This window comes from Triturus cristatus, chromosome 1_1, assembly GCF_964204655.1.
Source record: "Triturus cristatus chromosome 1_1, aTriCri1.1, whole genome shotgun sequence".
Taxonomy (NCBI): Eukaryota; Metazoa; Chordata; class Amphibia; order Caudata; family Salamandridae; genus Triturus; species Triturus cristatus.
Window position 1 is genome coordinate 21,487,365 of NC_140579.1, and position 25,606 is coordinate 21,512,970.

Sequence of the window (25,606 nt, forward strand, 5' to 3'; positions counted from 1 at the left end):
TCCTCCCTGCTCGTTTTACTATTTAATGATCGTTTGGCAGCAGCAGCACTATGAATAGCTTTGACGTTCAGGGAGGGAGTATTTTTTTCTCTCATTTCGCTCCTGTCTGCATCTAACAGTCTCCCTCCTAGGGCTCTTAGTTACAGTGCAGCAGCCAACCACCGGCGGCGCCTCCTGCAGCCAATCACCGAGACCGGGGAGCACCGTCCGTGTTCAGCTCCCGAGTTCCGTGTTAACTCTCTGGTGACATAAATTACGCGCGTCTCCAAGCCTGGATAACTTTCATCGGACCAGCTGGAAGTGAAATTCGAAGGAGGTGCAAAGTGCAGGTCCCACGCGCCATCTGGAACCAGAACTCATTGACGGTTCTGTGGACGGAGCTGGGAGGGCTTTCTTTGACGCAGTTCCGGACTAACTACGGATGTATCATGTTGGGGACTTTTGAGCTCTGTCTCAGAGAACCAGTCTGGTGCCACTGGGGCCCCGCGGCGTAACCATACTGTTGCGCTCAAAATTCTGCTCTAGTATACCATTTCAGCACTTACAAGCGAAGTCGATCAGTCCACGGTTAATTCAGGGAGATGGCGTGGGGTCTAGAGAGTTAGAACGCTACCAGACAGACAATACACGTCCAGCCAGTGACAAGGCCTGGCTTTGCCCACCACCGTAGTTACCAATGCAAGCGACATCTGGAAGTCTGGGGGTGGGGCTGTTACGAGTTGTACAATGAGAGCCCATTTCGAAATGAAAAACAAGGCAGAGCAAAAGGCACACCACCGCCTTTCTCCGAGGCAGAGCAGAAATGCCTCGGAGAAAGGCAGCGTCCTTTTCGGATTCGGGGGCGTGTTTTGCTGTTGTCTCCTCCTTGAGACCTCTTGCAAAAAACACGCCCCCCGATCCGAAAAGGACGGGGCCTGTTTGGAATGACTGACCTCTTCTCCAATGGCTGGCCAGCATTCAAGAGGCCAGCCAATGGAGAACAGGGGAGAAGAGGGGCGGGTTCAAGCCCCTCTTCTCCAAGTCATTAAATCTCCGACTTCCGGTTCTGCCTTTCGGCAGACCGGTAGTCCTCGACCTAAAAACCTTTGGCAAAACAGGAACAGTTTGTTTAATTAAACATAGCAGCCGGGAGAACAGTTACAGGCACAGGGTCTGAGTACTGTCTCAATTTACAATCTGTATCATTCTTATTTACAATTCATTATAGGCTATAAAATGTTTCTGGTGATCCTTGTAGGGAGAGGAATGTAAGTTGCTCCCTCTAGATTCATAAATTAATTTTAATTGATAATCCAGTTGGGCCTCGACCTTCCATGGACAAAATGCGGCCAGTGGTTAAAGTGTCCAGATGTCTGGCACGGGGAGCACGTGATCACTGCGTGTGCTGCGATCTGATTGGCTCTATGTTCCTAATTCATGTGGCATCTGACTTTATGCTGTTTTTGGAGCACGCGTACCCCCTCCAGCCATGCGTGCTTTATTGGGGCCAATCTCCCTTACCATTGTAGTGTCGGTTCACTAATCTGTAGGATTGATCTCGGGTTTCCCGTCCATGCATTTGTCTGCCGGCTACGTGCCACCCCACCTGTGGCCTGTCAATCAGTAACCTTGGGCCTAGGTCTCAGTGCTTGCCAGTCTACGTATATGCGAGTCGGGTTGATGCGGCGTTCACATCGGGTGAATTTGTTAATAAGGACGTGATTTTGTTCACATAAATAAATCTATAATTTGTCATATCAGCATCGATTTTTTCCTAATTGACAGTGGGATACCCTCGTTAAGTTTACATCCGATATTTCCCCAAACTCTGAGTTTCGATGCGCCCATGATTCCTAATCTGATTTCTGGTTTGAAGCCCTACTTTCTCTCTAGCCCGGTCTTTACCTTATTGATTAGATACCCTGACAGACTCCCAAAATCTCTGGCATGCGTCTCAAGCTGTGGAACACAGAGCTCTGGCTTCGATGCATACAGAACTATGTCATCAGCATGCAGTGCTAGTCTGGTTGGTAACCCTGCAGCTTCAAAGGGAAGAATGGTCTAATCCTGCCGAATCATCGGGGAAAAGGGCTCAATATATACACAGAACAGAATGGGCGACAAAGGACACCGCTGTCTAGTTCCCCTGGATATCTGAAACAAAGCTGTAAGTTCGCCATCCAAAATCTAATCTGCCGGCACCATATATAGCATTTGTACAACTTCAGTAACATTGCTGCTGAAACCGTAATCCTGCAATACCTCCCAAAGATAGAACCAATTAACCCTATCAAAAGCTTTAGCAGCATCAATTCTTGCCATTGTCAACAGGAGATTAGAGGCCTCGGCCATATCATACGCATCGACAAGTCAATGCATTAATTCATACAGCTTCCGTCCAGGCACAAACCACTTATGATCGAAATGGATCAACTTTTGAAGGACATCTGACAATCTCTTAGCCAAAATTCCTGGAATCATTTTGTAATCACAGTTCAACTAAGATATAGGTCTGTAGGAATCCACTAACCTAGAGTCTTTACCCGGCTTAAGGATCATAACTACAGTTGCCTCATATTAGGAGGGTGTAATTTAACAGCCTTCCAGAGAGATCTCATTAAAATAAGATACCCAGAAACAGAAAGAGGTTTTAGATGGGATCCCGTCTGGACCTGCTGCTTTCCCTTTACTGAGCCTCCTAACCTGTTCCCTTATCTCTCCCTCTGTGATCCCGTCTGGACCTGCTGCTTTCCCTTTACTGACCTCCTAACCTGTTCCTTTATCTCTCCCTCTGTGATCCCGTCTGGACCTGCTGCTTTCCCTTTACTGACCTCCTAACCTGTTCCCTTATCTCTCCCTCTGTGATCCCGTCTGGGCCTGCTGCTTTCCCTTTACTGAGCCTCCCAACCTGTTCCCTTATCTCTCCCTCTGTGATCCCGTCTACCTCTGCTGCGTTCCCTTTACCGAGCCTCCTAACCTGTTCCCTTATCCCCCCCTCTGTGATCCCGCCTGGGCCTGCTGCTTTCCCTTTACTGAGCCCCAAACCTGTTCCCTTATCTCTCCCTCTGATCCCGCCTGGTCCCGCTGCTTTCCCTTTACTGAGCCCCAAACCTGTTCCCTTATCTCTCCCTCTGTGATCCCCTCTGGGCCTGCTGCTTTCCCTTTACTGAGCCTCCTAACCTGTTCCCTTATCTCTCCCTCTGTGATCCCCTCTGGCTCTGCTGCTTTCCCTTTATTGAGCCTCCTAACCTGTTCTCTTATCTCTCCCTCTTTGATCCCGTCTGGGCCTCCTGCTTTCCCTTTACTGAGCCTCCTAACCTGTTCCCTTATCTCTCCCTCTGTGATCCCGCCTGGTCCCTCTGCTTTCCCTTTACTGAGCCCCAAACCTGTTCCCTTATCTCTCCCTCTGTGATCTCGTCTGGGCCTGCTGCATTCCCTTTACTGAGCCCCCTAACCTGTTCCCTTATTTCTCGCTCTGTGATCCTTCCCCTACGGCCTATAATCTGCTGTTCCGTAACACATGGGAGTTTTTGTTTTGCAACCAGTTTTTCATTACTAACATCTGGGTTCAAATCTTTCTTATATATCCCACTTAAGCTACCCTACATCTTGGTTGTAGAGGAATGGTAACACAGGTTACACTGGCACGGATTGTATGTGACAATGTTGTGTTGTGGGTGCTGTCAGGAATTCACGTGGACCTCAGGTAAGAAGGTATTTATTAAGTATATACACAAGACTCCACCAGGAGCAGATGAGCAGATGTAACCTGTTAGTAAGCCCCCCCCTCTCACTCAGCCAACGGCCGCTCCTAGAATACCCACAACGAGCATCATATAAGGCACACTTGTCTCACTGAGCCATCTGCCATAGAACACCCACATCCTGTCATAAGATGTTAAAGGTGCTTTTGGATATCGTTAGAGCTTTGACTGTTGTGTATGAACAGTAACTCACACCGAGCTCTAGTCCGCAGGCGCTGCTCTTAATACAGAATCTTATTTCAAATACAGGTCTTATGTGATGTTCATCCTTTGTTCCTGTAGCTGTCATTGCTCTTTAATACAAAGATGATGTGTGTGTTATTACAGGTGTAATAATGTGAAGATTCAGTGCCCAGAGGTGGTGAAGAGTTATAAAGGTAAATACCATTGCGATGATTAGCTCTGAATATTACTGTTCATGAAAATGATATGGTGTGCTATGGTGTGGGGTGCTATGGTATGGTGTGGTATGGTGTGGTGTGGTGTGGTATGGTGTGGTATGGTGTGGTGTGGTATGCTATGGTATGGTGTGGTGTGATACGGAATTGTATGGTATGTATAGAATATTATGGGATGGTATGGTATGGAATGTTATGATGGTGTGGTGTGCTATAGGGTGAGATCATGGTATCATATGGTATAGTGGTATGGGATGGTTTGGTATGGTGGTAATGGATGGAATGGGATGGCGGAATGGTATGGTGTGGTGTGCTATGGTATGGTATGGTGTGGTATGGTATGGTATGGTTTGGTGTGGTATGGTATGGTATGGTTTGGTGTGGTATGGTATGGTATGGTATGGCATTTATTGGTAACGTGCACTCACGTCAGGGTACAGTTACTTGATTTGTGTCTCTAAACTTTGTCTTTTCCAGATTTTTCTAGATTTCTACTTATCTCCATTCTGTATACGTACTGCCGCATTTCCTTTGTTTAAATCATTCTTCCCCTTGGACATTCATACTAAGTTTATCGGAAATTCAGATGCAGTTATTTCACACCTCACATTAATGATACTGCTAGGCTTGACGACTGCGAGCAACTCAGTTCCTGCAGTATTCTGGGACTTTTGAAAGGGGAATTACCTCAGAATTTGGTATTTACCACATAACACATTCTATTTTCCAGAGTTTTAGCACCAACAGGGACCTAGTGCATGCATCTACACAGACCCAGCTCATGCACCTACACTGACCTAGCGCATGCACCTACACTGACCTAGTGCATAAACCTACACTGACCTAGCGCATGCATCTACACGGACCCAGCTCATGGATCTACACTGACCTAGCGCATGCACCTACACTGACCTAGCACAAGCACCTACACTGACCTAGCACAAGCATCTACACTGACCTAGTGCATAAACCTACACTGATCTAGCGCATGCATCTACACAGACCCAGCTCATGCATCTACACTGACCTAGCGCATGCATCTACACAGACCCAGCTCATGCATCTACACTGACCTAGCGCATGCACCTACACTGACCTGGTGCATAAACCTACACTGACCTAGCGCATGCACCTACACTGACCTAGCACATGCACCTACACTGATCTAGCGCATGCATCTACACTGACCTAGCACATGCACCTACACTGACCTAGCACAAGCACCTACAATGACCTAACACATGAATCTACACTGACCCAGCTCATGCACTTACACTGACCTAGTGCATGCACCTACAATGACTCGCTAGTACAGTATAACTTGGAGTAGCTCTGTCGCTGTACCTTATAATGCAGTGTACTGAGTAGTACAGTAGACCTTCTAATAGCTCTGTCACTCAGTACCTTCTAATACTCATGAGTACAGTATACCTTTAAGTAGCTCTGAAACTCTGTACCTTATAATACAGAGTAGTCACTAGTACAGTACACCTTCTAGTAGCTCTGTCACTCTGTACCATCTAATGCAGTGTACTGAATAGTACTCTATACCTTCTAGTAGCTCTGGTACCCTGTACCATCTAATATAGAGTACTGACAAGTACAGTATGCCATGGAGGGGGTCTGTCACACTGTAACATCCAATACAGTGTACTAACTGGTACAGTACACCTTCGAGTAGCTCTGTCACTCTGTACCATCTAAAGCAGTGTAGTACAGTATGCTTTCTAGTAGCCTGATCACTCTGTACCATCTAATACAGTGTACTGACTACTACTGTATACCTTGGAGTAGCTCTGTTACTCTGTGCCTTCTAGGGCGGTGTACTGTCTAGTACAGTGTAACTTAGAATAGCTCTATCACTCTACACCATCTAATGCAGTGTACTGACTAGTACCTTATACCTTGGAGTGGCTGTTTCACTCTGTACCATCTAATGCAGTGTACTGACTAGTACAGTACACCTTCTACTAGCTCTGTCAGTGTACTGACTAGTCCTTTATCCAGTGCTTTAAATGGGGGCAAAATAGTGCAGGCACTCATTTAAATGTGGCGAGTGGGCGGGGCTTGGGGGCGGGGCTTAGGGCAAGACATGCCGATACTTATTGACTTCGATACTACTTGCAGCACAGACCAAAACACATGGGAAATGTCTTTCAATGAACAACGCAGGTTTGTTTACTTATAACAAAAAACACGAAACCCAAACGCGGCGATATTTCAACTTTTCGTTGTTTTGTAAAATGTGCAACATACATTTTTGCTGTTCTCGAGTGACACAGAAAGAAACAAGCAGACATGCAGCGACAAAACATTCCACACATTTCCGCTAATATAACTTCCAAGAGTGCCTCTATTGTCTCCCCCCTCCCCCCCCCCTTTTCTCATTTTTCTCAACAATCACAGGCAAGCAAACATAAGCAGACACTCAACAAAAGAATCGATACGCCTTAAAGCCATTTGAACCTGGTTACCTCCCATGGCTTTCTTAATTACGCTATCCTGGGCTGCCTCGATGTCTGTGAACACCGAGATGGTATGCAAATGAGCCCACGCTGAATTGTTCAGCTGGGCTCGGCACAGGTCTATAGAAGTGCCTTAGTAATCAAAAAAAGGCCGCCAGCGTTTCATGAGTACCGGTACTCTTCTCGGCAGTAGAGAAGTGCCGGTACGCCGATTGATAAATCTAAGAAGTGCCGGTACTCAGTACCGGTGAGTACCGGCCCAAAGCACTGCCTTTATCCCTTCTAATAGCCCTCTTACTCTGTACCATCTAATGCAGTGCACTGGTGAGTACAGCATATCTTAGAGTAGCCTTGTCACGCTGTGCCATCGAATGCAGTTTGCTAACTAGTCCTTTATCCCTAATAGTTTGGTAGCTAGTACAGTATACCTTGGAGTAGCCTTGTCACTTTATACCATCCAATGGAGTGTACGGACTAGTACTGTATACCTTCTAGTACCTCTCTTACTCTGCACCATCTAATGCAGTGCGCTGATTAGTACATTATACCTTCTAATAGCTCTGTCACTCTGTGCCATCTGATTCACTGTACTGACTAATACATTACACCTTTGGGTGGGTCTGTCAGTCTGTACCATCTAATACAATGTACTGAGTTGTGCTGTATACCTTGGAGTAGCTCTGTTACTCCGTATCATCTACTGCAGTGTATCTCCATCCGGCCTCTGGAGACCAATCACTGGGTAAGTTAATATTATAGCCCCCGCACAGAATAAGTGGAAGAGGCCAATGAGCGAGTTCACTGGAGATAGTATCAAGTACACTAGGATCGTCGCTATTACATCCATATACTGTACATAGTGTCAGTTTCGTACCCATACTATATTGACATTCAGTAATCGCCCACCGGCCAAACTTATCAGAGCATGACCGTGTGCATTGGATCCCGCCTCCTTGAGCCAGTATAGCAACGCCCCGAACCCTGGCCCCCGCGTTGTTGCACTAACCACCCTGTACCCCAGTGTTTTTAATACATGCAATTGTGATCCTTCCATATGTGTCTCTTGGGGGCAAATAATATTTGCTACAAACGCTTGTAAACCCACCGCTACCCTCGGCCTTTTCTTGATGTCATTGAGACCACAGATGTTGATAGTTGCGATTCTAAGTCTGCCCATGTCGGCTTATAACATTAACCAGATTCTGGCACCGCATCGCTGTACAGCAATCGCACCACACCGATCCCGCACTCTTTGCATCTAATGTGACAAATGTGATAAATGTGACAAAAAACACTATTGAACCAGGCTCTTTTATCACCCCTCTGAGGACCCCATTCCCCCTCCTTTCTCCGCCCCCCACCCACCGCCTCAACCTAGGCAATCAGGCCCAACCATGAGCCTGCGCGAGGACGTCTGGACCACTCCTCTTCTGCCTCCACCTCTCTCCCCCCCACCAGTGATCAAATATACATAAAAAAAATACAGCGCTCCCATAAAGAGGAATCTCCAGCCTCTATCCAGCGCTCTCCCTAGCATGTTACAGACTTATTTTTTACCACCGATGGTCCCTGCTAAGATATCACCCAGTAGCTTCTGGGCTTGGATTTCAGAAGTGAAGCTTAAATTCTGACCCTGAAAGACAACTTTCAGCCTAGATGGATTTTGTAAAAATACTGCAGCCCCTGCTGTCTGGAGAGGGGTTGTAAGCCGTCTAAGCCGCCATCAGTAGCGTGAGCAAAATCTGGTGTGGCAAAAAAGGAGAAACCCCCAAAACTTCTTTCAGCATTAGGTCTGGCTAGGTCATACACAGCCTGGCGTAACAAAACATTTCCAGAATAGACCAATATAGCACGGGGCAGCGCCCGCTCACTGGACGAGTGCCTGGCAGGTGATAAGGGAAATCGATGGACACATTGTACTTCCTTGTCCCAATCCCAGTGTTAAAGATCGGGGAGGGAACCTTTCAGCCGGGTTCAGAGCGAAGATGTCCACAATAGATCACATTTTAGGTTGCAACTATTACATTGGAAGACAGTGTGTATAGAGGGTGGCAGCCTCTAACTCATTTTTGCGGCCCTATCTGCATCTGACTTGGTGCCGAGGGACAAACTGTGGGCTGTTTTATTGGACTTGTGGCTCCACCTTACCTTTGCCACCAGCTGAAATGACTGCATGAAGGCAATTTTGCCCAAATTAGGTACGGCAGAAATGGTGAACTTACTGCCCCCATACCTGTAGATGGAGGTGCGCCCCAAGGCTGCGTCTTGCCCCGACCCTTTTTTGCCTTTTTATTAATGGCCTCGTTGAGGCTTTGATTGCTGGGAGGATATTGATGCCCCTAAGCTGGCGAACCGTGAGGAACCTGCCATGATGTTCGCCGACGACACCCTTCTGCTCCCAAAGTCACCTATGGAAGTCAGAGGGCCTGAGACAGCTATGTTTTTTGCAAAAATAGGGGCTTGGAGTTCAATTCGCAGAAAACCAAATGCATGGTATTTAATGCAGGTAATAGTGTTCGGTCAAATCCTTGCCTAGCTGGGAAACCCCTCGAGAGGGTGACTGTCTTTGAATATCTTGGAATCACGCTCACCGAAAAAATGGACTGGGGTGCCCAAATCAAAAAAGCAAGCTTAAAGCTGGCCCAGACAATGGGGGAACTGTCAAAGGTATGCAGAAGGTGTATCCATAAATCTGTTGGGCCGGTGGTGGAAATCTACAAAGCACAAGCTAGGGGTCCTGCCCTGTATGGGACTGATATATGGGGTCACCGTCCATCTGGCTCTATAGGGAAAATTGTGAATTCCTTTGCCATGCAATTGTTGGGTCTTCCCCCAAGCTCCCCGCTTACACCGCTTCGTATGGACCTTGGGATTAGTCCAATTGCAGACGATGCCACTCTTAGACCACTTTTATTCTGGCGATGTCTGTGGAGTACCCCAGAACTGGCTGTACACAGGGAAGAGCTGAGCGAAGTGTTGAGCTCACAGGGTGCGAGCAAACTACCATGGCTGGCCTTCATCAAGAATACTTTTGCGGCCATAGGAAGGGGTAATTTGTGGAACAATGCAGAAATCTGCCTGTCTGCCTATCATGTAATATTTTTCTGTCAAGGGTATAAGAAGGCGAGACACCGATGGCTATTACAGCTATACAGAAATCTGGGACCTAAGCAATGTGCTGAGGTTTTTAGGATTTTGAAATATGACACGCACATGCCCATTGTGCATTCAATATGACGTTTTTTATTCTCCATGTGGTGTGCACGTCGAGCTATCCTAAAGACGAGCCCATAGGTTCTGCCTGATTATTTTATCATATAAACTGGGTTTGGTATTTTTAATATCATTGTTTTAAGCTTAAAATGTGCAAAATGTACATCTTGTACCTTTTTTATCTGTATATTCTTTTAAATTTGTGATCATGTGACGGCTGTGATGTTAGCAACACAAACTTTGGTTTCTTGGAAAATTTGTTATGGCCTAATATTGCTCTTGTATTGCACACCCATTTTTATTGGTATTTTATGAAATAACAATGTAATGCACATGCAATTTATGAGTAACTCTACCCCTTATTTAGAGCAATGAGAGTTGAATGAAATGTATTGTATTTTTATCTGTGCATTTATGGTCATACTGACCGAAAATAAATAAAGACTTTTCTCTCTCTCTCATATTAATTATAAATTTCCTTATGTCATTGCCGTCGCACTTTTTGGGGATTCCTAGCATCCTTAGATTATTGTGGCGCTGGCGATTCTCATAATCCTCAAGTTTCCACATAACATCTTTCAGGGTGCTCTCCTGCGATGTAGCCTGAACCTTCAGCGTGTCAACTGTATTTTCTAATGCCTCAGTACGTGTCTCTACCATATTTAATCTCTCCGAGATATCAGTACAGATTTTCCCAGTCTTGCGTACGGACCCTTGGAGTTTTTTAGAGGCCAGCCGTGCTTGACATCATCCTGGAATAGTCGCAGGGAAGGTAAGATTAAAGCTACGGAGGGTTCATCCACCTTTGTATTGTTTGATTGCTCCATTTCACCCCCTGGATTCCCAATTGATAGTTTCTCTTTTCCATTTTCATCTTCAGGGGGTAACAGTTGTGCAGCTGAATAATCCCAACCCAATTCCTCCTCAACCTCATTATCACCTGGGGTTTTCTTGAACTTTCTTCCCAGATGTCCGTTTGGGTTTCTTAGAGATGGCACCTTTCTCTTGTCGGCTACTATTACTTGAGGAAGAGCCTCCGCCATCGCTAATAGCAAATAGGCTGGTGTCAGATCCCTCTGATTCCTCAGTAGAGAAAAAACCTTTTCCAAAGAATCCGGGATAAACAACCAGTCTCCATAGTTTTTCTTTGAGATTCACTCCCTCTAGATGCGCCTCGCTTACTTTTGCTTGTCATATCTGGTGTACTAACACCCTTCTCATTATTTGATTTATCGGTAGGTATATCGGTGGGCAGTTATCATTACTTCCAGTCTCGTCCGCCGGGCAGGTATGTCAAGATGCTTCCAGAATAGTATTATCACAGTTTGCCAGCCAAGGGGTCACACTTTTAGCTAGGGGATTCTCATTTTCCGCCTCTTGTATACCGGGTATTGCAGTATGTGTAGGGCTGTTCACAAAGTTACACACTTCCCCATTACCATCACCATTTCCTTGATTTTGCTGTCTTTGCTGCCCAGCCTTTTCCTTTTCGCTCATGTCTAGGGGTGGAAACATACTCGAGATGGAAGGTTGCAACCTCTCCGGAAGCCTGTATGCACCGGGGAATTGTCTTTATGTGAGGCTCTATTTTTTCCTTTTCCTGCTTTTCCTGTTCGTCCCCTTTACCAGTACAAGGGTCTCCCCTCCTGCCCCCCAATTTGGCATCTGTCCCTTTACGGGGTGATTGTATGGAGGTGGAAGCAGGGGCCGCCATCCGTGATTTCCCTTTTCCGCGAGCAGCCATCACCACTGACTCTGCGGTCTGCGTTCCAGCCTGTGGAGCGTTGCTGTATCCAGCCTGTCAGCAGCATCCGCGTTAGAGTCTCCCAACGGCTGAAGCAGGAGCCCGGTCTTCCCCAGCACGAGAGTGTCCAGTGCCCGCCTCGTTGTTCTGCCAGAGTAGGCCCATAGAAATCTCCCGTCAGACTATCGCCCCAGCACATACACCGGTTTCACGGCACTGAGAAATATCCAGCGAGAGAGGTGAGTGGTGACCTCACTCAGACGTCATCTTGCCTCCTTCGTTCCAAAAAACGTCGGCGGTCCGATGCCGCGTTGCGTCATCTTCGCAGGAAGCAGCCCTTACTTTATACCTTCTTGTATAAACCAAGAAGACCGTCAATGCACAACTAATGAGATTCATCGGAGAATACTCCATCTTTGACCCCTCCCAATCCGGATTCCGCAGCAACCACAGACCCGAGAACGCTCTACTCACCGCCACAGACGACATCCACACCCTCCTCTAGTATCTAATATAGAGTACTGACCAGCAAAGCCAGCCAGCCCACCATCTCTTGTGGACCCCAGTCACCACTGAAGACACCACTTCGACCATGAAAGGCATCCACTCAGGGGCCCCCCCGGACCCTGCCCGCCACACATCTACCACAGAGCCACCACCACCATCGCTCCAGAACTACGACGCACCATCATCACCACCTTTAAGACCGGTATCTTCCTCGATGACTGGAAATGCACAGAAGTCAGACCGCAGCTCAGAGAAGACTCCATCCTCGACCCCTCCCAATCCGGATTCCGCAGCAACCACAGCACAGAGACAGCTTGACTTGCCACCACAGATGACATCTGCACCCTCCTCGAACAAGGACAAACTGCAGCCCTGATCCTACTCGACCTCTCGGCAGCATTCCACACCATCTCCCACCGCACACTCACCACCAGACTCCACGACGCCGGTATACAAGGAACCGCCCTCGACTGGATCCGCTCGTTCCTCACCAGCAGAACCCAAAGAATCAGACTACCACCCTTCCTCTCCGAACCCACGGAAATCAACTGCGGAGTACCCCAAGGATCATCGCTCAGCCCCACGCTCTTCAACATCTACATGGCCCCCTCGCCACCATCGTCCGACAGCATGGACTCAGCAAAGTATCCTACCCCAACGACACCCAGCTCATCCTCTCCCTCACCAAGGACCCCTTCACCACCAGACTCAACTTCCAGGAAGGAATGAACGATGTCGCATCCTGGATGAGCAGCAGCTGCCTGAAGCTCAACTCAGACACTGTTTTAAGGTAGCGTTTACCTGGAGCTTTTTTAACCAGTTTTAACAATTATTGTCATTTTAACTTGTATTTTATTCACTTGTGGCACTTTAATACCTCATTCCCCAAACTCTTTGAAGTATTCAACTTTGCACGCCCGCCCGCCATCTTGGAAGTAGCGCGGGGAGCAGTCTAGTGTCTGCTTCCCACACGCTACAAAGAGGCTCATGGTACAAGCGCACAGCGGCGAAATCTCCTGAGGCTTGAGCCAGGAGACAGTTGCTGTAGCGTTGTGTATCGGGGGCTGGAGCGATCCTAGCACTGTTTTAAGGTAGCGTTTACCTGGAGCTTTTTTAACCAGTTTTAACAATTATTGTCATTTTAACTTGTATTTTATTCACTTGTGGCACTTTAATACCTCATTCCCCAAACTCTTTGAAGTATTCAACTTTGCACGCCCGCCCGCCATCTTGGAAGTAGCGCGGGGAGCAGTCTAGTGTCTGCTTCCCACACGCTACAAAGAGGCTCATGGTACAAGTGCGCAGCGGGCGCGCACAGCGGGCGCGCACAGCGGCGCGCCAAAGGCAAGCCCGTCTGCGCCCGTCCGCGGCCGACCGGGGCAAGGGGCCACGACCCCTGCTCCTTTTCCCCCCACCATACGGAGTTACAGTTCCCAGGCTCTCATTCAACTTAGAAGGAAGTACTCTCCTCTTTGCGTCCCTTCCTGCAATCCAATAGACCGCGGATTAGTCTGTCCACATTGTGGCTTTCAAATCCTCCATGACCTTACGGATAAAAGTACTCTAGTTCGCATGTATCTATTGAACTGTAGGTCACTCCCCAAACATAGCACAGAGGTCTCGCTGTTTTTAGAGGACACTAAACTAGATACCTTATTTTTAACAGAAACCTGGCTCCACCCCGCATCAGACCCTGACGTTATCAAAGCATTACCTAAGGGCTATCTGATCCTACGGGCAGACCGCCCCACCAGAGGAGGTGGACTTGCCATTATCTTTAAGGACTGCTATAACTGTTGGAGTCTGCCCAATTCTCTACCCAATTGTGAAAGTTTAACCTTCTCTCTTGAGCTCTCTGCTACCAATACCTTTTCAGGGACGCTTATTTATCGCCCACCGGGGCCTATGGGGCAATTTCTTCATGCCATATCCCCCTCATTGGCTGACTCGGTATGTAGCTTAGCAAACGATACTCTTTTAGGAGATTTTAACATCCACCTTGATAACACTACCGACCATAATTCCTTAGATCTGTCCGAGAACCTCGCTGCACTACAACTCCAGCAGTTAGTAACAAAACCCACCCATTGTAGGGGTCATTTGTTGGATTCCATCTTCAGTAACTGTACTGACCTTCTGGTGGAAAACCCCGCCCGCTACCCTGGACAGATCACTTTCTGATCCCTTTTGGTCTGTCTATTATACATAGTCCTCCTCCCACATTTAAAGTCACTCGGAAAGAACGGAATTGGTGTAAACTCTCACGAGCGGACTGGGCCTTGGCCCTCGAGTCATCAAGACCTTCTCTCGATCCTGACCCCCCCCCTAGCCAATCGGAATTTTAATAACTGGATTTTGAATTCCTTGGATGCTACTCTCCCCTTAGAATGCATTAAACCCAAGCGTGGCACCAAAACTGCCCCCTGGTATTCCCAAGACCTGCGTGAAAGCAAGCGCCTTTGTAAAAAACTAGAGAGGAAATGCCGTCTGGACTTTTCACCCTCCAGAAAAATTGCTTACAGAGCAGCGATAAAATCTTATAAGAACAAAATCACAAACGCACAAGCTGCTTTTTTCGAAACTAAGATCACGGCAGCCGCCTCTAAGCCTAAAGAAATTTACAACATCGCAAAAACTCTCCTTAAACTTCCAGAAAGAATTCCCAACCCTGATGATGCTCAACTTCGTTGCGACGATCTGGCAGAATTTTTCCATGGAAAAATCCAGGCTATATACACCACCTTCCCTATCACCCAGATCCTCCCAATGACTGTCGAAGATGTTAAGACAGAGGTGTCGCCCCTTGTAACACTTGATACACTCCCCCCTCTGAATCAGCCCATCTTACAGTCCTTGATGTCCCAGATTAAATCCGGTTCCCCCAATGACCCCGCGCCCCCGCGATCTCTGATGTCAGTCAGTCCACTCATCCTCCCCACTATCATGGAGCTACTTAATGCCTCCTTAGCCACCGGCATAGTTCCGCTCCCTTGGAAACAGGCTATGGTAAAAGCCTTGCTAAAAAAACCTAACCTAGATAGCAACAACCCGGCGAACTATCGCCCAATCTCTCTCTTACCTTGGCTCAGCAAGATTCTGGAGAAGCATGTCAATAAGTCATTGACGGAGTTTCTCGAGACCCACTATCTGTTAGATCCTTCCCGGACTGGGTTTCGGCCCTTGCATGGGACCGAGACTGCTCTGGTTGCAGTGACGGAAGAGGCTAGGAGGATTACTGACCAAGGAGGCACCGCTGCCATTCTCCTCCTTGATCTCAGCGCTGCGTTTGACACTGTGAACCACAGCATCCTTCTCCAGAGACTCTCCAATCTGGGAGTCTCTACTCAGGTCCCAAATGGTTTAATTCCTTCTTGTCCGACCGCTCCTTCCAGGTCTTCGAGAGTAATGCCACCTCCCCTTGTAAACCTCTAGAATGTGGAGTGCCGCAGGGCTCTTCATTGAGCCCAACGCTCTTCAACATTTATATGACCCCTCTAGCTGCAATCGTCCGCCCTTTTGGGATAAAAATTGTGACCTATGCGGACGACACCCAGTTAGTAGTCGCCTTAAACCAGACTCAGACTAACAATAACCTGAGGGACTGCCTAGAAGCAGCGGCCTCCTGGATGACCTCATCCTGTCTTAAATTAAACGGAGATAAGACAGAGCTGATGCTTCTGGGCAACTCTCCCAACGCCATCAATAACTTCCTCTGGCCATCCTGCCTTGGTCCTACTCCGATTCCCAAGGACTCAATTAAGAGTTTAGGTTTCTGGTTAGACAAATCCCTTAACTTCTCCTGCCAGGCAGCTAAACTCTCAGCCAAATTCTCTCCGGTCTTCCCTTTAAAGCTAGACAAATTATGACCCAAGGCCTTATACTCTCTCGTTTGGACTATGGAAACGCCCTCTATTTGGGGGCCCCCCAGTCCACGATCAATAAGCTACAGGTTATCCAGAACTGTGCAGCACGAATGCTCCTGCAAGTTCCCTGTCATGCTTCAGTAAAACCTGGTCTAAAGAAACTGCACTGGCTTCCAATCAGGGAAAGAATTTCCTTCAAGAGCCTATGCATTGCTCATCGCGCTTTTTGGAAAACTGGCGCCACCATAACTCACTCCCTTATTTCCCCCCACCTTCCCCCCAGACACCTTAGGTCAGCATCCTTGTTTCTGACCACGGTGCCAAAAATGAAGAGAACCAGAGCTGGCGGCCGACTGTTCTCTTATAATTCATCAAAACTTTGGAACTCTCTGCCTCTCCATCTACGTTCAGAACCCAACCATCTTTCCTTTCGAAAGGGGCTAAAAACGCTGCTGTTTACCACTACAGACTAGGTCCCTCTACCTTCTACGCTCACGCTGGCCTATTTTAGCGCTGGGACGCCTCAGGGTAGCCATTGCGCTCTATAAAAACTCCTTTCATTCATTCATTCATTCAGAGAAGACCCCCACATATCCGCAGAGCCAGAACATGCGAAAGAGCATTCTACTCCGCGGCCAAAACCTGGAACGAGCTCCCGATCGGCTTCAGATGCGTCCCCAACATGAACAGCTTCAAGGAAGACACGTAAGACCGGGCTCTTCGACTGAACGGAGCTGCTCACCTCCCCCCGCGCCTTGAGACCCTCAGCGCACTTACAGTTCCCCTGATTGATTGATTGACCTGTACAGTATGCCTTGAAGTGACTCTGTTACTTTGTACTATCTAATTCTGTGTACTGACAAGTACAGTATGAATTGAAGTGGCCCTGTTACTCTGTAACATCCAATACAGTGTACTGACTAGTACTGTACATCTTCTGGTAGCTCTGCCACTCTACCATCTAATGCAGTGTACTGACTAGTACAGTATTCCTTCTAGTAGCTCTCTTACTCTGTACCATCCAGTGCAGTGTACTGCCTAGTACTGTATACCTTGTAGTAGCTCTGTGCCTCTGTACCATCTAATGCAGTGTTCTGAGTAGTACTGTATACCTTCTAGTGGCTCTCATACTGTGTACCATCTAGTATAGAGTTTTGACTAGTATAGAATGCCTCTGTACCATCTAATGCAGTGTACTGAGTAGTACTGGCTACCATGGAGTAGCTCTGTCACTCTGTGACATCTAATGCAGTGTATTGACTAGTATAGTATACCTTCTAGTAGCTCTGTAACTCTGTACCATCCGATGAAGTGTACTGACTAGTACTGGCTACCTTGGAGTAGCTCTGTTACTCTGTGCCATCTAATACAGTGTACTGACTAGTACAGCATACATTCCAGTAGCTCTGTCACTTTGTACAAACTATTGCAGTGTACTGACTAGTACTGTATAACTTAAAGTAGCTCTGGTACTCTGTACAAACTAATGTAGTGTATTGACTAGTACTTTATACCTTCTAGTAGCTCTCCTAACTGCACCAGCCAATGCAGTGTACTGACAAGTGCAATATACCTTGGAGTAGTTCTGTCATTCTGTGTCATCTAATGCAGTGTACTAACTAGTACTTTATAACTTAAAGTAGCTCTGGCACTGTGTACCATCTAATGTAGGGTACTGACCTGTACAGTATGCCTTAGACTGACTTTGTTACTGTGTACTATTTATTGCAGTGTACTGAGTAGTACAGTATACCTTGGAGTCGCTCTGTTACTTTGTTCCATCGACTGCAGTGTACTAACTAGTGTAGTATGCCTTGGAGTTGCTATGTTTCTTTGTAACATACAATTCAGCGTACTGACCAGTACAGTACACCGTCTGGTAGCTCTGTCGCACTGTACCATCTAATACAGGGTGGGGACTACTACAGTGTACCTCCTAGTAGCTCTCTTACTCTGCACCGTCCAATGCAGTGTACTGACTGGTACTGTATACCTTGGAGTAGCTCTGTCACTCTGTGCCATCTAATGCAGTATACTGACTACTACATTATACCTTCTAGTCGCTCTCCTACTCTGTACTATCTAATATAGAGTACTTACCGGTAATCTTCATTGCTCCGAGTATAGTCTTCCTCGCCACATGATTAACGAAGAGAGCTTCAGCTCCACATCAGAACCCCCCAAAGCAAAAGTTAGCCTCCCACGCCTCCCATCCCTTCCCAACATGGCCGACCTCTATCACCCCTGACCTCTATAAGAGGAGGGTCGGCCCAACCCTCAGCCTGAGAACTACCAAGCAGAAACAAGAAGCCGATAGCAACACATGGAGGGAGGGATGGGAACTCCTGTGGCGAGGAAGACTATACTCGGAGTAATGAAGATTACTGGTAAGTAACCGGGGCATTATCTCCTCGTAAGTCTTCCTCGCCACTTGATTAACAAAGTGAGCACATACTAAAGCCAAGCGGCTTCATGGAGACTCACAAGAAACTAATGGACCAGAAGGGGATGCCAAAGAAGCAGGGCAAACCCAAAAACACAGACAAGTGGAAGAAAACACCCAAGAGACAGGCAACCATGAGCAGGGAGAACCAGCCCGGGACATAGAGACACCGGGAGGGGAGGGCCGAAAACCCAAAACCCCTGAGACCCGAAGGGCTGCCAGAAAATCCACCCGAACCAATGACTGAAGGAGGACAGAGAAGGAGCGGAACCAGACCATACGGACCCAAAAGCAACAAACAAACCGGCACCACAACAGCAAGAGGCCGGCTGGACCAAACTGCCAAGACTGCCCGACAGACAGTCAAAACAGAGAGGGAAGCAAAAGCCTCAGGCTCTGGAATCGAAGGAAAGAGGGCAACGCCACCACAGAGACAACAAGATGCCACAGCAGCCAAAAGACACAGACCGACGCAAACACAGCAAAACAGCACGTTGGACCACCACACCGAGAGAACAGAAACCACCCCAAGTCCAGTGACTGGAGGGAAAGAAGGAAACAAAACCCACCAGGCCCGACGGTCAACTGAGGAAACCGAAGGCAGAAGCCGAGGAACCAGACACAGCCAATCAGACCGGCAGGAGCCGCAAGAACGGAGGAGAGCGCAGAAAGGAACCCAGCACCCCCTCCGACCCGCAAAACGAAATGCCAACAAAACACCATCAACATGGTGAAAAACAGGCAGGCCATGGACTCTATTGGCTCAAAGGACCCCCCGGAAGGGAACGCAACACCAGCAAAGGCACAGGGCAAAACAGCCCCCGGTAGCCACAGGAAACAACCTCGAAGCAACCCGGCCACCAAAGCAGCCAACAGCGGAAGGCCCGCAAGGCCGCCCAAGGAGCCCGAAAATCAGAAGGGACCAGGTCCATGGCTAAGCCACCAGAAAGGAAAGCGAAGGCCCATCACAGGGCCACTATGCACAAGGAAGCATACAGCACTAGCAGCATGGGAACGCTGGGTGAACGAGCGTGACATCCCAGCGCAGGGGCCAAGCAACCTGTCTCTGTAATGGTTCACGTGTAGTGAACGAGCCGCCGAAGCGAGGACTCAGGAGGCCACCAAGCCAGCCACTGACCAGGCCCGACCCAGCTGAACAACTGAGAGCCACCAAGAAACGGAGCGTACAGGGAGAATAGGCAGAAACACACCAATGGCTAGAAGGAAAAAGAGCCGGGCGAAACGACTCAGAAGCAATGCCAACACTTCCAGGGTGACTTACGAGGAGGTTATGACTAATACAGTATACCTTGGAGTACCCATCTTACAATGTACTATCTAATGCAGTCTACTGACTAGTACAGTATTCCTTCTAGTAGCTCTGTTACTCTGTCCTATCTAATGCCGTGTACTGACTAGTACATATAGCTTGGTGTAGTTCTGTCACTCTGTGCAATCTAATGCCGTGTATTGACTAGTACAGTTTATCTTTTAGTAGCTCTGGTACTCTGTACTATCTAATGCAGTGTACTGACTAGTACAGTACACCTTCTAGGAGTTCTATCGCTCTCTACCATCTAATGCAGTGTACTGACTAGTACTATTTACCTTCTAGTAGCTCTCTTGCTCTGTTATTCTGTACTATTCGATGCAGTGTACGGACTAGTGCAGTATGCCTTGAAGTTGCTCTGTCACTCTGTAACATACAATACAGTCCAGTGACAAATACAGTATGCCTTCTGGTATCTCTGTCACTCTACCATCTAATGCAATGTACTGAGTAGTACTGTATACCTTGGAGTAGCGTTGTCACTCTGTGACATGTAACGCAGTTTGGTGACTTCTACTATATACCTTCTAGTAGCTCCTTTGCTCTGTACCATCTAATACAGTGTATTGACTAGTACAGTACACCTTCTGGTAGCCCTGTTACTGTACCATCCAGTGCAGTGCACTGCCTCGTACTGTTTACCTTCGAGTTGCTCTCTTCCTCTGTACCATCTAATATAGAGTACAGACTATTACAGAATGCCTTGGAGTAGCTCTGTCACTGTGACACCGAATGCAGTGTACTGACTAGTACTGCATGCCTTCTAGGAGCTCTCTCACTCTGTACAATATAATCCAGGGTACTGACTAGTACTGCTTTCCTTGTAGCAGCTCTGTCACTCTGTACTATCTATTATAGAGCGCTGACTAGCGCAGTATGCCTTAGAGTAGCTCTGTCACTCTACACCTTCCAATGCAGTGTACTGATTAGTATGGTATACCGTGGAGTAGCTCTGTCACTCTACCATCTACAGAAGTGTACTGACTAGTACTGTATACCTTCTCCTAGCTCTCTCACTAATGTACTGACTAGTACTGTTTCCTTGCAGTGGTTCTGTCACTCTGTGCCATCTAATGCACTGTACTGACTAGTCCTGTAGACCTTCTAGTAGCTCTGTTACTCTGTACTATCTATTAGAGAGTACTGATTAGTACAGTAAACCTTGGAGTAGCTATCACTCCGTACCATCTAATCAAGTTACTGTTACTCTCTGCTATTGTAGTGTGCGTCATGTGTGGTAGAGCAATGTAGTATGCTGCGTGTAGTGTGTAGTAGAATGTCCTTTGTAGTGCAGTGTGCTGTTCGGTGTAGTGTGTGCTCTGGATGAATACGCGCTTTAGTGTAGTGAGCGGTCTAGTGCCGCACGCTTTAGTGTAGTGAGCAGTTTAGTGTTGCGCGCTTTAGTGTAGTGAGCAGTCTAGTGCTGCACGCTTTAGTGTAGTGAGCAGTCTAGTGCCGCATGCTTTAGTGTAGTGAGCAGTTTAGTGCCGCACGCTTTAGTGTAGTGAGCAGTTTAGTGTTGCGCGCTTTAGTGTAGTGAGCAGTCTAGTGCCGCTCGCTTTAGTGTAGTGAGCAGTCTAGTGTCCCTCGCTTTAGTGTACTGAGCAGTCTAGTGCCGCGCTCTCTAGCGCCGCGTGCTCCTTCGGGGTGTGGTGTAAATTAATCACATGTAAAACAGAAGCAGTAATTACAGCCTTTCTTTGTGTCGTTAAATCTCTAATTGTGAATCTCTTCTCTGCAGTGATGGTGACTCTGGATCCTGACACGGCTCATCCTCGGCTCCTCCTGTCTGAGGGGGTGCGACGTGTGAGAGACACGGGCAGAGCAGAGCGCCTGCCGGACACCCCCAAGAGATTCACCTCTTACTGGCCCTGTGTGCTGGGGAGCGAGGGGTTCACCTCCGGCAGACATTACTGGGAGGTGCAGCTGCTGCAGGAGGGGGGAGGGTGGCGTGTGGGGGTCGCAGCGGAGTCTGTGGACAGGAAGGGAGGGATCAGATGGTCACCTGAGGGGGGAGTCTGGGCTGTGCGGGGGTGTGGGGGTCAGTACAAGGCTCTCAACTCCCCTCGGACCCCTCTGTCCCCTCGTGAGAAGCCCCTGAAGCTGGGGGTGTATCTGGACTACGAGGGGGGGCGGCTGTCCCTGTACAATGCGGACTCCATGGAGCTTCTCTTCTCCTTCCCGCGGGCGCCTTTCACAGAGAGGCTCTACCCGATCTTCGGTCTCAGTGGAGCGGAGCTGAGGCTGGTGTGAGCCCCCCTCCCGCCCCCCCAACTGTCATCCGCGGTTCAAACACCAACATTCCAAACGCCCTTCTTCACAAGGACCCTCTCACCTGTTGCCATGACAACCAGAAGCCTCACGTGAAACTATGTATTTCTTTTCCTTGCACATTTTTAAAACAAGGGCAGAGAATGTTTGCCATGTGAGTCATGCACCAAACCGCATGTAACATATGATAAAGTCTCTGCAGAATTAAACAAGCATTGGCATAGCCAACAGGTCTCACCTTTAGGACCGTGTAAGTGTTTACGTATGTTGTAGAGCAGTGTGGCTGCCGTGCTCCGTACTGCAAACTTGGTGTCTAGTTCAGTGACGTGGGGCAGTGGCATGGTGTGGTGTGTTGTTATAAGGTGTGTGTTGGTGGGATGCATGTGGTTAGTGTGCTGGGGTGCATGTGGGTGGCATGTGCATCAATACAAAAAAAATCATCAATTGTAATTAGATTAATAATGCATGTCTACAAACTATTGAAAGGGCAATAAGGGTAAATGTAATATGCATGGCCCCATGGACCAATCTAACATGTTTATAATAGTAAAATATCAAAACTACCGGCCTGTCCTTAACTCTTACGTTTACGGTTTGTGTTTCCAAATTCTTAAATCCCTAACCACATCGATTGGCGGCAATTTCCCAGAACACACAGTCACTCATTGCAATGATCTAGCAAATTTTTTTTTTTTAAATCTCCGAAATTTACTGTTCCCTATAAAGTACAATAAATGCACCAAATTCTACCCCCAAAAAAAGACTCTGGACTCACCAACTGTCTGCATCACAAACGCCCCTCCCCATTACCAGATAAACTCTTCCAACACTTTTTACTATAGTGAAATCTAGTTCCGCTGTAGACCCCACACATCCCCACATACTCCTTCAAGGATGAAGCCACTACTTCCTTCTCACTCCCGCAGGAACCTTAATCTCCAAAGTTACATTTACATTTTTATTGTCGCCTGAAAACCTCTGAACTCACAAGGAAATGTTCTTTGCAGCAGGCATCTTAATCCTCTGCGCTACTTTAGCATGAGTGTAAACAGCCACTAGACAAAACTTCCATCTCTTTCCCCCAGGAACTTTAATCGCCAAAGTTACCTTTACATTTTTATTGTTGCCTGAAAACCTCTGGACACACAAGGACATGTTCTTTGCAGCTGGCATCTTAATCCTCTGTGCTACTTCAGCATGAGTAGAAACAGCCACTAGATAGAACTTCTATCTCTTTCGCGCAGAAACTTTAATCGCCAAAGTTACCTTTACATTTTTATTATTGCCTGAAAACCTCTGAACACACAAGAGCATGTTCTTTGCAGCAGGCATCTTAATCCTCTGCGCTACATCAGCATGAGTAAAAACAGCCACTAGCCAAAACTTCCATCTCTTTCCCCCAGGAACTTTAATCGCCAAAGTTACCTTTACATTTTTATTGTTGCCTGAAAACCTCTGAACACACACGGCCATGTTCTTTGCAGCAGGCATCTTAATCCCCTGTGCTACTTCAGCATGTGTAGAAACAGCCACTAGATAAAACTTCTATCTCTTTCGCGCAGGAACTTTAATCGCCAAAGTTACCTTTACATTTTTATTATTGCCTGAAAAGCTCTGAACACACAAGAAAGAGCATGTTCTTTGCAGGAGGCATCTTAATCCTCTGCGCTACATCAGCATGAGTGGAAACAGCCACTAGATAAAACTTCCATCTCTCTCCAACAGGAACTTTAATCGCCAAAGTTACCTTTACATATTTACTGTTACCTGAAAACCTCTGAACACACAAGGACATGTTCTTTGCAGCAGGCATCTTAATCCTCTGCGCTACTTCAGCATGAGTGGAAACAGCCACTAGACAAAACTTCTATCTCTTTCCCCCAGGAACTTTAATTGCCAAAGTTACCTTTACATTTTTATTGTTGCCTGAAAACCTCTGAACACACAAGGACATGTTCTTTGCAGCAGGCATCTTAATCCTCTGCACTACTTCAGCATGAGTGGAAATAGGCTCTAGATAAAACTCCCATCTCTCTCCAACAGGAACTTTAATCGCCAAATGTATCTTTATATTTTTATTGTCGCCTGAAAACGTATGATCACACAAGGACATGTTCTTTGCAGCAGGCATCTTAATCCTCTGCGCTACTTTAGCATGAGTGGAAACAGCCACTAGATAAAACTTCTAATCTCTCTCCCAGAAAAACATTAATTGCCGATGTTACCTTTACATTTTTATTGTTGCCTAAAAACCTCTGAACACACAAGGACATGTTCCTTGCAGTAGGCATCTGAATTCTCTGTGATCCTTTAGCATTAGTGGAAACAGCCACTAGATAAAACTTCCATTTCCGTCCTGCAGGAACCTTAATTTCCAAAGTTACCTTTACATTTTTATTGTTGCCTGAAAACCTCTGCACAGACAAGGACATGTTCTTTGCAGCAGACATGCATCTTAATCCTCTGCGCTACTTTAGCATCACTGGAAACAGACACTAAATTGAACTCCCATCTCTCTCCAGCAGCAACATTAATTGCCAAAGTTCCCTTTACATTTTTATTGTCACCTGAAAACGTATGAACACACAGGAGCATGTTCTTTGCAGTAGGTGTCTTAATCCTCTGCGCTACTTCAGCATGAGTGGAAACAGCCACTAGATAAAACTTCCATCTCTTTCCCGCACGAACTTTATTCGCCAAAGTTACCTTTACATTTTTATTGTTGCCTGAAAACCTCTGAACACACAAGGACATGTTCTTTGCAGCAGGCATTTAAATCCCCTGCGCTACTTCAGCATGAGTGGAAACAGGCTCTAGATAAAACTCCCATCTCTCTCCAGCAGCAACATTAATTGCCAAAGTTCCCTTTACATTTTTATTGTCACCTTAAAACGTATGAACACACAGGAGCATGTTCTTTGCAGCAGGTGTCTTAATCCTCTGCGCTACTTCAGCATGAGTGGAAACAGCCACTAGATAAAACTTCCATCTCTTTCCCGCACAAACTTTATTCGCCAAAGTTACCTTAACATTTTTACTGTTGCCTGAAAACCTCTGAACACATAAAGACATGTTCTTTGCAGCAGGCATCTTAATCCTCTGTGTTACTTTAGCATGAGTGGAACAGCCACTAGATAAAACTTCTGATCTCTCTCCCACAGAAACATTAATTGCCGAGGTTACCTTTACATTTTTATTGTTGCCTGAAAACCTCTGAGCACACAAGAGCATGTTCTTTGCAGTAGGTATCTTAATCCTCCGTGATCCTTTGGCATCAGTGGAAACAGCCACGAGATAAAACTTCAATTTTTCCGTCCTGCAGGAACCTTAATCGCCAATGTTATCTTTACATTTTTACTATTGCCTGAAAACCTCTGAACACACAAGAGCATGTTGTTTGCAGCAGGCATTTTAATCCTCTGCGCTACTTTAACGTGAGTGGAAACAGCCACTAGACAAAACTCCCATCTCTCTCCAGCAGGAACATTAATCGCCAAAGTTACCTTGACATTTTTATTGTCGCCTGAAAACGTATGAACACTCAAGGACATGTGCTTTGCAGCAAGCATCTTAATCCTCTAAACTACTTCAGCATGAGTGGAAACAGCCACTAGATAAAACTTCCATCT

General features: G+C 47.1%; 1 protein-coding gene across 1 annotated transcript in view; it reads left to right on the forward strand.

Moving 5' to 3' along the window:
• The window catches only part of LOC146869182 (E3 ubiquitin-protein ligase TRIM39-like), an 83,575-nt gene extending 61,370 nt beyond the window's left edge, over positions 1 to 22,205 (forward strand). Inside the window, exons 5-6 of the mRNA XM_085643051.1 lie at positions 4,071 to 4,120; positions 21,448 to 22,205. Coding sequence (XP_085499177.1) covers positions 4,071 to 4,120; positions 21,448 to 21,959 — 562 coding nt within the window. The 3' untranslated portion in view covers positions 21,960 to 22,205. The remainder of the gene's footprint in view (positions 1 to 4,070; positions 4,121 to 21,447) is intronic.
• The last annotated feature ends 3,401 nt before the right edge of the window (positions 22,206 to 25,606 follow it).